General features: G+C 41.4%; 1 protein-coding gene across 3 annotated transcripts in view; it reads left to right on the top strand.

Annotated features, from left to right (window-relative positions):
- KIF13A (kinesin family member 13A) overlaps positions 1-12,265 on the top strand; it is a 165,593-nt gene that overhangs the window by 112,204 nt on the left and 41,124 nt on the right. For all 3 annotated transcript variants that reach the window (XM_018559634.1, XM_018559632.1, XM_018559635.1), the window contains exon 14: positions 4,970-5,100. In XM_018559634.1, coding sequence (XP_018415136.1) covers positions 4,970-5,100 — 131 coding nt within the window. The remainder of the gene's footprint in view (positions 1-4,969; positions 5,101-12,265) is intronic.

The following is a 12,265-nucleotide window of genomic DNA, read 5'->3' as shown; positions in this document are numbered from 1 at the left end:
TATTTTGCAAGTATACAACATTTTTTTCAAAAAGGGAAAACTATTTTTACTGACTTTTTCAAATGTGATTATCAGCGAACACATCACGTACTTTTAGAACTTAGATGACCATCATGCAATACTGTAGACATTGACAGAATCAGATTGTGCTGTCTGTAATGTAGTTTAGGCTGCTGCTGCCTGCATCCTTGAGCCACAAGAGCTGGATAAAAAAATTATAGGTGCCCGTAGACATTCAATGACCGTCCAACTACAATATAATGTATATGGGACACCTGCCAACCAAGACATTTCTTGTGTAATAGCCAGCAAACAGGTTAAAAAAACATGCCCAACCGAAGATTACCAGATTTTCAAAATAAAATCCTCACACCAGAAAAATGTCACCCCCATTGTTAGTAGACCCTAAAATAATTGATCACAGAATTTGGAACAAGAGGAGGATATTCAGGAGATTATTACAATATGCTAAGAACTGAGTAGTGCAATAATGTGGTGTGCGTAACCCAGGTATCAAGAGTACACAACGCAAAGAGTGTAGGGGTCAGAAGTATGTAATAAATGGAATGCAGGGGTCAAGAATATGTACTGCATTGAGTGCAGGGATCACGTGTGTATAGCATAGCATGTAGAAGTCAGAAATGTGTAACGTACAGGTCAGTGTACGCAGTAGAACCAAAAATGACCCCCTCCCCATTTTTTTATTCCACACCCTCAGTACAGATCTCCCTTTCCCCACTAGTATGGACCTGTCCCATCACCCCAACCCCCCCACTCTCCCACTATTACAGACTTATTTCCCCCCTTCCCCAGTAGAGACCACAGACCCACAGTAAAGAGAGGTCCGCCACTCAGCTGTGTCATGTGACACATCAGAGCCGAGGAGGAGCTTAAGAAAGCACTCCTCGAGTCTGTAAACAGCCACTGTATCTGAGGTCTGAGGCGGTGACTGCAATGCAAAAGGCACTGCAGCACCAAAACTTTAAAAGAAAAGGACGGTCACAGCAGTGGGACCTGGCACAGCCCGTGGCTTGGGTGCCTGGCACCAATGACTTGCCTGCAATGCACTGCTAGGGACAGCACCCTCGTTTTACCAGGGACTGTCCCTGAGAAAAGTGGACAAATGGTAACCATAGCCCAACCAGTATTTCTTTTCTCTGATGAATCTGTATCAGAGGTGTCTGTGTCAACATGACATTCTGCACTCAAATGTCTATTACCAAATTACTAATCAGTGTAGTACTTTGTGCTTCATGTTCTTTTTTTTTGTTTGTTTGTTGTTTTCAAAGTCTAAATAACAAAGAAATGTCGAATGTTTGAAAAGGTTCTGCTTTTTTATGCCTTTCTGGGAAAAGAAATCTCATTCAATGATTAGAAAGACAGCTGAAAGGCAACTGCAATATATTGCCTATGGCCTGCTTACAAAACTGAAAAGAGATCCGTGTTCTGCTGTATATATTAAAGTAACTAGACCATTTGTACACAGTTAGGCCTAATGCATATGGATTTTTTATTACTGCCCAAATGCTGCCATGAAAGCAGGTGAATTGTCATTCCCTTCCTGCACTGTTATTTGTGGCTGCCATACACATGTTTAGGAATTCCAACACTGAATTCTTTGTCTGGCTGAACTGGAACACAGTTTATAGCTAAAGTTTGTTTTATTTGCTTTGCTAATTGTAGAATTGCTAGGCTTCTGTATGTTTAAACCATGGTATCTCATAAAACATTGATGCTTATTAAAATAATGACTCAAATAGGTCAGCGTCTAAAACTAACTGTAAATAATTAGTCATTGATCACGTGTTGAGGAAGATTTTTTTACAATGTATATAAATTGCACCTGTGTCCAGACTACATATTTATAACAAGCAGTAAGGCTGCATTCACACCTAAGCGACGCCTATCACACACATTTTACATGCATGTTTTTTGAGCAGTTTTTGCAGATTTTGTGAGCGGGTTTTGACACGTTCATGTGAATGGGCAAAACGTGCGCATTTTACAGGCATTTTCTATTGAGCCCATGGGACAGAATGCACTAAAATCTGCCCCAGAGTAGCTCATGTACTATTTTGAGAGACAGGTGTATTTCTACTTGCGACAAAACTCAAGGGTGTGAACGGGGGGCCATAGAAATTAATAGGATTCCTAGGGTGGAGCGTTTTGTCGCACTGAATCAGCTGCGACAGTACGTCTAGGTATGAACAGAGCCTAAAAGAACCTTAAGACCTCATTCACATGGCTGCAGAGGACTATACAGTGTGCCTGTATAGGGATGGAGGAGTGTTATTTATGTGCCTGGGAGTCGCAGGTGTTTGCATACAGCCATTGGCAGCCGCCTGTACAACTCAATCGATACAAATTGTCTGCGTTCAGGGCCACTCATCCATCCCTGTATAGATGTAAATGATTAGATGTGCTTACAGCAAAGGTGCCTGTCAGCCTGATTTTTACAGGCCTCTGCCTGCAGCTGTACACAAACAGCCTAAAGGCCGTGACACACTGCACGCGAAGCAGCGCGGAGCGGTGGCGCGCTGCCTTTGCGAGCAGTGTGTCATGTCACTTTCTTCTCGGCACCTCAGCTTGCGAGAGCTCGCAGAGCTGAGCGTGCCGAGATGAACAATTTCAACTTCAGCCAATCGTCTCGCTCGTATAAACCAGCGCGTCGCGATGTGACAGCTGGCAGGTTGTTACAGACGAGCCGATTGGCTGAAGGTGCTGTCAATCATCTGACTGCACTCAGCTCACACACTGCACGCAAAGCTCCGTGCTGGATAGCTTTGCTTCGCTCTGCACGGCTTCGCGACTGCCTGGAGCAGAAATCACGTGTCTTTGTACCATGTGCATCCCTTGGTGGCCCTGTGAATGAGGCCTAAAACAAGCAATCCCTGACCTCTCTAGCTGTTTTTAATGTAATGTTATTCTTTCTCCAAGATCACAACAATGACTCTGAAATCGGTTTTAGTTGGTTTTCATCAGCAAAATAAATAGAGAAAACGCTTCAGATTTCAATGTCTGCATTGCAAAATTTAAAAAATAAAATCTTCTCAATGCCTGTAGATGCAGTTTCCTTTCTTTATTATGGTCAGGACTATAATAAAACAGTACAAATGTTAGTAAATAAATATTGCATATGAATATTTTAAATTTACCAGATGGCCAGCAGGTGGAGCTCTTTAACCTTTTACCCATGTTTTGCTTACCAAATGTAAAAAGGCTGTTGTTTGCAGCGCTGCAATGTGTCCACACACAGGCAAATGAGATAGAGCTGTGTCTTACCCCATTAGTCCTGTCATTCTGAAAAACTCCTATATACAGTATATAAATTTTTTTTACATTTGGATGGGGATTTTTCTTGCTGTCTGTGTTCCCATGAGAAGATTCATCCCCACTACTTGTTCTGGTGACCAGTATGGAAACTAATGGAAAATCCAAAATGTTGTGACTAGGGATGCACCGATAACATATCGGCCGAAAATTGCATTTTCTTGCCGATATAGCGGTGCATCCTGTTCTCTCCTCTTGTCACAGGCGGCCGAGCGCTGCTAGAGGAGAGGGCTGTGAGCGGCCGGCGTCTCTCCTCCCACACTGCTCAGCCTCCTTTGGCAACTTTTAGAAACCATATAAACAGTTTTATGGCAAAAATACATTTCTTGAGTATGACATTTAATTAGATTACATTCAAATGTAAGGTAACCCTGATTGGTTAAACTACACTATCCTTTTCCTTTACTTGTGTGTGTGTATATGTGTGTGTGTGTATATGTGTATATATATATATAGATATATATATATATATCATTTTTTTTTTTTTTTTAAGAAGAACTCTTGCAGTGGGCCTACCCCTGCACTGCAAGGGTTAAGTGCTCGTTTTGGTTTAGATAGAAAAATAAGTTCTATACAAACAATCCTCTGAGCCAGCTAGCTGTGTCAGCGCTCCTTTCGCGAAGATATGTTTCTCAGCGTCCTCTTGTCCTATACAGAGTGTACTGGACGTGATGACTTGACGATCCTAAAGGTGCCCATACACCTTACGATTATCGGACGAAACTTTTCGTCCGATGATCGAACCGTCGTACGATTTTCGTACGACGGCCCCATCCTGTCCCGATTTATCGCAAGGTTCAATCAGCGATAGTTAAAAAAAAACACCTGGACGACTTGCGGTAATTGACCACAATTATTTTCGTTTTCGCATGCGCAGTTTTAATTGTATGACTTTTGACGGACGGAAACGCCACCAACCATGCGAACATCGTGCGATCGACCAAAGTTTTCAAACATGCTTGACCGTCAAAAGTCGTACGATTGTACAGTACTATCGGTCGGGCACTCTATTCACACGTTACGATTGTCGTACGAAAAAGTCGGTCGCATACGATTATCGTACGATAATCGTAAGGTGTACGGGCACCTTTAGAGCGCTGCAACAGAGGGGGAGAGAGGCTGGAAGGACCACTCTAAGAGCAAAGCAGCTCAGAGGATAGAGTATAATGTTTTTTTAAATTTTAGCACCTAGATGAAAATGAGCAGTTATCCTTGCAGTGCAGGGGTAGCCCCACTGCAAGGGTTAATAGAAGTTTTGCCTGGAGTTCTTTAAATCCGCTTCGTTGTTTTCAAGGAATTTAAAACTCAGTTGTACATGTTGTATGAGATCCTGGTCTAAATATTAATCAGACTCTTCAAAAAATATAAACACAGCAAGTTCCAAACTATTCATTCCTATAGCATCTTTGTGTTTATCATGCAGGGACAAAAACATTGATGTGTAACAAAAGGATAAATATTTAAAACAAAAGTAAGAGGTATATCTTTCATTTAAACAGTTTAGTGCAGCACAAGCTCAGTGATGTTACCATGTATGTTCTGTTTGCAGAATTCAGTGTACAGTATAGTACTTTGCTTAGTACAATTAGGTGATAACTGTGTGTATGCAGTTTAATTACTTTGTGGCTGTCTATAACAGGACCACTCGAAGGTGGGTGCGGACACTTCTCAGGACATACAGCTCTTTGGCATTGGGATTCAACCTGAGCACTGTGTGATTGATATTGCCGCAGATGGGGAGATTTCTCTAACACCAAAAGAAAACGCACGGTAAGTTGAAAACAAAACTACCATAGGTTCAGGGCTGTAGTTACTTTCTTCACAGAAACAGTTCATTTCGCTCTCAGGTGGAAATTTAGACACTTTTATGTCTATTTAACGAATAGTGGTGCGTGCAATGGTGCTAGTCCTGCACTGCAAGGGTAAAAGTCCTCGTTATGGTCTAGGGCAGGGGTGTCACACTCACTTTTATCGAGGGCGGCATCAACATTATGGTTGCCCTCAAAGGGCCTATAAGACTATATAAATGTATCATAATTGCCTCTACATTCGATTATCACTGGTTTTAGTAATAACGTAATACCTAGATCTGAAAGTAGAAGTCTAGGAAATGGCCTGGTGGGCCGGATTTGGCTCCTGGGCCTTGAGTTTGACGCATGTGGTCTAGGGCCTAAAATGAGATATACCCACCCAATCCTCGGTCTTGCCCCGCTGTGGGTCAATGTCCCTTGGCATTTTCACGTTGAATGCAAGTGAATAGATGTGATGATGTCACAGGTCCTTAGACTACCTGACCTGGGGGTAGAAGAGGCTACGGGGACTAGTCTAGATGCCAAGCGGGACTGAGAATCGGGTGAGTATATATTTGTATTTATTTTAGACCCTAGATGAAAACGAGCACCTAACCCTTGCAGTGCAGGTGTAGCCCCACTGCTTAGGTTAATGTTTATTATGTGTTTAACATACAGAGAAAGTCTCTTGCTCTCAACTTAGCTCAAGGCTTTAAGGTGGAAGTCTAGACATTTGTTTTGGATAGAACAGAGAAGGGTTAGAACCAATGTCAGGCTTCTTATTACTGCTTGTGTTCCCACTGGGGAGATTTCCCATTGCCTACTGCCTTTTGATCACAGAGGATTAGAAATTCCCCAAACCTGAAAAGATGTCCCACCTTTGACAGTTGTTACCAGAACAAGTGCCCCCATTGGAAGGGAACTGTAACCCCTTATTTTCCATGCTAGTGGCAGTAGTACAGTGGCTATCATGAGGCTTGATCTTCCCAAATGGAGAAGCAGACAGCAATATCAGACTGAGAATGGTTTTTACCCTTCTTTAGTGTATCCGAAATGAGAAAAAGTTTTGGCTGCAGTTACACCTAATAGGGAGCATACAAATGAAAAACTGATTTAGAACTGATTTAGAACATATGTGCACGGGCCCTGTCACCATGCTCTGGACATTCAATTGCCAAATAATAAATGCACTTTAAAACAAGACCTCATTAACCTGTGTAGCTGTAGGCAATATGGAGCAATGCAACCTCAAATTTCACAAGAGAATTGGCGAAGAAGTCTGGTCTCGGAAATCTTCTGTTTAACTGCTGTGTGTTTATAATAGAGATTAAAACACTGGCAGCCTGTAAAGTTAGGGCCGGGAGTGGGAGCAAAACCAGCTATTGAGAGAAAATGAAGGTGCTTTTGCTTTAAACTTTGAGAATGAATTACTCTACAGTGCCTGCAGCTACATAGGCCAGAAATGAATTGTTTAACCCCTTCGTGACTGACGACGTGACTGGCGACTTTTGCCGCCGGGACTCTGTTTAAACTTGTAGAGCCGACTGTCGGCTGCTTTACAACAGAAGCGATTCTGGCGACTTACCTGTCGCCAGATCGCTTCTGTGTCCCGAAGAAGGGGCCGCCCTCCCCGCCCGACAATATCGTTTTACTCGTTGTAACCTCATCTTTTATATTTCATTTAAAAAAATGGGTATTTTGTTGTGTTTTGGGGTATTCAATTAAATTTATCACTAAATTTTGGGGTTTAATAAGGAGTTGCGCTAATATTGCGCAACATAAAAATTTGCACCTACCACCATTATATTGTATAGGGTCTTGGCAGTCTGAAAATATATAATGTGTGGGGGTTTTAAGTAATTTTCAAGCCTAAAATGTGGAATATAACATGGGTGCAAAAAATGAAAAAAGGCCTCAGTCATGAAGGGGTTAAAGATTATTTACTGCACGTTAACAATATATAAGTATCCAAATGTCCATAGCCTGGTCACATCTTTAATATGCCAGGGAAAATACACAGTCACTATATGCCTCTTATCATGAGAGTGAGATGTAGGTAGTTTTTTATTTTGCTAGATTAGATGCTGCCATCAGTTTGGACCAGCAGCATTTATTAGTTCATTTTTCTTTTTCCACAACATCTTTGTTGCTAAATTCAAGTTTTAATTTTTAGCATGTGCTTTTTCACGGAGTGGCTATGAGTAAACTATATACTAGTTTCTGTCCAGCCAATTTGATGTTAGGACTGTTGGCTATTTTGTTAATTTCCACACACATCCCCATTAATAACACGTCAACTGCATAATGGACTTGTAGCCTCCTGTGCTTTAGGCATTTGTCAGCTGCAGTTATTATCCTGTGATCATTAAAAACTGCCGAGCAAGATCATCACCCTGACAGCTGTGTGTAGAGCTGTTATTAATGATGACTGTAATTGTTAAACTTGATAATGAAATGGACAAACCCTACAAACCATTGTCCTATGGGGGCTGTTAAACTCAGCCCAGCTCAGTGGAGTTTTTCTCTGTCATCCAAATGAGCAACGGTAGTCCTCTGTCTTTACTGGGCGCCAGAAGGTTTGATTTATGTGTCTGATAATGGTTAATCTGACTGTGCATGGGGAACCCTGGCTACATCTGTGACTATTACAGTTAATTATTGTTAAAGTGTAAACTAGAGCTATCTGTAACCGGGAAATGAGCAGTGTGGACAACATGAACTATGATATGAAAGCTGAACTCCAGGCAGGTGTAAAAATGGAAAACTTTCATAAAGAAAACACGTGGGCTACCATTATTGACTTTTTAATCTAAAAATCTTAGTTGCCTGGCTGTTTGCCATTCCAGATACTCCTGCATGGCTTTTGTAAACTGCATATCTATTTGCTTGGTACATATGGAAGGCAGTGGGTCAGCATAACACCCAGGCAACCAGCAGTTTTAGATCAACAATGACAGCTCCCTTATGTCTTTCAATACAGGTTTAGTTTAAATTGGCATTATATCCTTATGACATTACAAAGGTACAAGGACCTATAGAGGAGGCATAACTTGATCTCTGGGTATTACTGAATTTGATCCTGGGGGATTTTTTCCTTACTCTTTATCAGTAATAAATAAATTGTCACTTTGATGCCTTGCGTATTCGTCATAGCTTTACATGCTAAATATAAAGACCTTGGTGCTGTTGGATGACATATACAGTTGTGCTAAAATACTATTCAATTCTCAAATTTTTTTAAATATTGAGTCCAGATCAAGCAAATATACATTGCCCGGCAGTCATCATGTTTCCAAACAGCTGGCTGCAACTCTCTGAGCTCAGTTTTCCTCAGCACAGTCTCCAGCAGCTGTCTATCTACTAGCTTGGGGAAAGAAGGAGGGAGGAAGAAAGAGCCAGGAGTAGGTGAAAGGCTGACGCACAGCTTACTAGCGTGCACAAAGGTGGCTCCATAGGACCCTGCAGGGGAAAGGAGCCACCCTAAGACAGGATATCAGGACCAGTGCTCAGGGGATCAGCTCATTCTGCAAGGAAGTAAAGCTTTTAAACATGAAAGAGCAGCATCCATTCCTAAGTGATTTAGTCAGCATTTGAAATAGCTTCAAAAAATGTTACTTGAATATCACTAAAGTAGAATTATGGGGTGAGTGAAAAACTCTCATCCCCATAATTTAAGCCAACCTGTGACACTGAATCTGTCACATGTCAACTCTATTGATTGGGAATTCAGCAAACACATACCACCGATCACTGACTTTCCGATCCTCTCCCTACAGAGTCAGCCACCGCACCCCACAAGGATGACCCCCTCCCCCACACACACACACAGACACACACACTATATGCTGAGTTTCGGGTCACTGGAGGACAGGACATTGCTATATGTCCTCCCTTGACCCTGAAGAAAAATATGGGCAAAAATGTTTGCCCCATAGTTCTCCTTTTAAATAAAGCTGAAAGAAAAACAACGTGATACACCAAACAGTTGCTTACTATGTTACTGGCATATGAAAATATTACAAAGGTATGTAATTTACTTCCCTAATATTTAAACTTCTGAGAGCCAATACTCCATACAAATGAGATTATGTGCAGTATAAAGGCAAAGCGTTAACCTCCCTGAACAAAAGGACATCAGTCTGTTATTCCCGGCTCGGTATTTCACAGTGACTCTCTTGCAATAGCATGTCTGACATGTGAGCCAGCACAATGGCCCAGGGCTGGGAGCTGTAGTGTGCCAGCCAGGGTGTGATCCAGACAGCCTTGTTGCTGACTGTAAGAGAAGCCTAGGGGAGGAGTTGGGTGGCAGATGGAAGGAGTGACACACATAGCAGGAATGAATAGAAAACATGAGAGGCAGAGGAAGTGCAAAGCGCTTTGGATGCATTCACCATTTATTTGGCTGATTTATAAAGAAAAACCTGTTCATTTCTCTGTGTGGAGCTAATGTCAGTCAGTGAGTATGTTATCCTGAGGATCTAGTCTTTCCAAGACTTCCACTGGTGGTATGAATATTACATAACCTAATGTCTCTGGGACTAAAAAAGGATTACAATACAAAATAAATCATCTACTTTCAGCGTGCTGTCAATGTATTGTCTCTAGAGAAAGAGCTGTGGGTTCTTTGGCTGGCTTTCCTGAACACAGCAGTTAACATAGCCACTCGAGTTATTGCAGGCATTCATTACGTTATACAGGAGAAGCTCGAATAATTAGAATATCGTGCAAAGTTCATTTATTTCACTAATGCAACTTAAAAGGTGAAACTAATATATGAGATAGACTCATTACATGCAAAGCAAGATAATTCAAGCCGTGATTTGTCATAATTGTGATGATTATGGCTTACAGCTCATGAAAAACCCAAGAACCCCAAATCCACAACCTCAAAAAAGTAGATTATTACATGCAATCAATAAAGCAAGGATTGTACATAGAACAATATCGGACCTCTGAAAAGTACAAGCATGCATATGTACTCAGTACTTGGTTTGGGCCCCTTTTGCAGCACTTACTGCAATTACTTTTGCACGATATTCTAATTATTCGAGTTTCACCTGTATATTTCATGTGTTTTATTTGTATTCTAGGGATATTTTTAGGATAAAAAAGGAAGCATGTGGTAAATTTAGAAGATCCAATTCCTTAAATGTTTTTAAAAACTAATTTAGCAAAGTCCTAAATTTTAGTGTAAAGCTGGCCAATACATGGTTCTATTTTTTTTGTTCAACACGCGGGCTGAACAAAGAAAAATTGAACAGAGTTTTCCATCAACGCCTACGAGCTTTGATCATGGAATCCCTGCTGTTTCCGACCGCCGCTGATCAATGGATGCTGGCTGAAAGGATGCAAACAGCAGCACCCACTGTGCAACTTTTGTCTGGAACAACGGGCTGACAATCGCATAATGTATGGCCAGCTTTAAGGCTTCCCCACCACTCTATAGACAGCTATTGTTTTGTTTTCCAGTGGTGCATGGAGAAGGAAGAGGAATCTGCAGGTGGTGTGACATAGGAACACCCTGAAGAGGTAGCAGGGACATTGAGGGAACAGAGTTGGCTGGGTCGAATGGTTTCCCTAACCGGAAATGTTGCCTCAAGCACAGTTAAGAGACAGTATTTCCTGATTTATTAAGGACAAAAGAGCCTGGAGCTTATTTAAAAGCAAGCCCCATAGAAAAGCTTAGGAACACTGCTCCTTTATGGGGAAAAAAACACCTAAATAAAAAATTACTGGTAAATTAGCAAATAGTGCAACATCCACTGACTGCCACACTGGCAGCAAAAGGAAGCAGGAGACTACCAGACAAGCATCCAGACAGCACCGTATGTAGAAGAAAACATTAATATTGGGTATTGACTGCACATATGAGGTAGTCCATTTTATTAACCTATTCCATAGTTTACACATAAACACTTTTCAAACTCCCATAAATGTGCTCAGAGTAACCCAGTCCACCCAAATGTGTTATGTTAGTTCTAAACAGAGTCTGTCAGCCCTTGGTTCCTCATGTCTTGGATATTGCCAACAATAAAAGCTGATAAGTCATAATTCTTGACTGTTTTTTGCCTACTGATAGTTTTTGGAGTTCCTTCTTCCCATGTTGCAGTATCTTGCTTCATTTTCTATAATTAAACAAATAAATTGTTCAACGGGGAGATTGAAGCCCCTCCTATTAGAATACAATAGCCAGGTGGAAGGAAGTCCCCATCCACGCTAACAGCCAAGAGGAGCTGAACAAGAAAAAACTGCCAGCGTATGGCTCGCTTCACCCTTTAAGTACATACAATTACTCACTTGAGAAGCAAAAGTGAATGTTAACCAAAACCTCTTGCTATTGGTGTAGTTCTATTGCATGATGTGTGTAATAGAAGGGAATTGTCCTGTGAATGTAGTTGTCCCAGGACTCAACCCAGTTTTTGTCCTGTCTAGCATTTTGACCATCTTCCCTAACTGCCTATTTGCTTGTTGACTTCTTCCATTGAGCTGTAGACACGTCTTTATTGACTTGCAGACTGTTCTTGACTGCTAGAACTTCACATACAAACAGAATTCTATCGCTCTTCCTGGAAAACATTGCTGCACTTTGTATGGCCTCTGACTAGCATACAGAATAAAAATAATAGTTACAGTTGCTTTGTAGGCATTTACTGATTCCTCTTTTAAGAATGTATTGTGTTGTAATGCCATCATGTGTTATTCTCTAAAATCCAATTATAAAAATGAGGTTAACTGGCTCCTGTCTAAACTGTAGGTGTGTGAATACCTATGGAATAGGGACCTTAGATTGTAAGCGCCTTGAAGGCAGGGACTGATGTGATCGTGCAATATGTACAGCACGGCGTAAATTGTTGGCGCTATATAAAGAAATTATATAGGAAATTCCTATCCTCATTGCCATCTAGTGGCAGTAGTGCCGTGCAAATGGCAGTCATCAAGTTATATGCGGAGTTGAAGCCCATACGTGTGTTTATGTGTGTAAATATATATGTCTTAAGCTGGCCATATATTATGCAAATTTTCACACAGTGAATGCCGCTGTCGGTACTCTTCCGGCCAGCATCCTTCAATTAGCTGAACGAAGGAGTCGGTTGGAAAATCTCCGAATGAACAGAGCCAATCAGATGCTGGCTCTGTTTAGGTAT

Source organism: Nanorana parkeri, unplaced genomic scaffold, assembly GCF_000935625.1.
Source record: "Nanorana parkeri isolate BGI_ZX_2015 unplaced genomic scaffold, ASM93562v1 scaffold408, whole genome shotgun sequence".
In the NCBI taxonomy this organism is placed as follows: domain Eukaryota; kingdom Metazoa; phylum Chordata; class Amphibia; order Anura; family Dicroglossidae; genus Nanorana; species Nanorana parkeri.
Note: the sequence above shows the minus strand (reverse complement) of the source record. Positions and strands in the feature narration are given on the sequence as shown.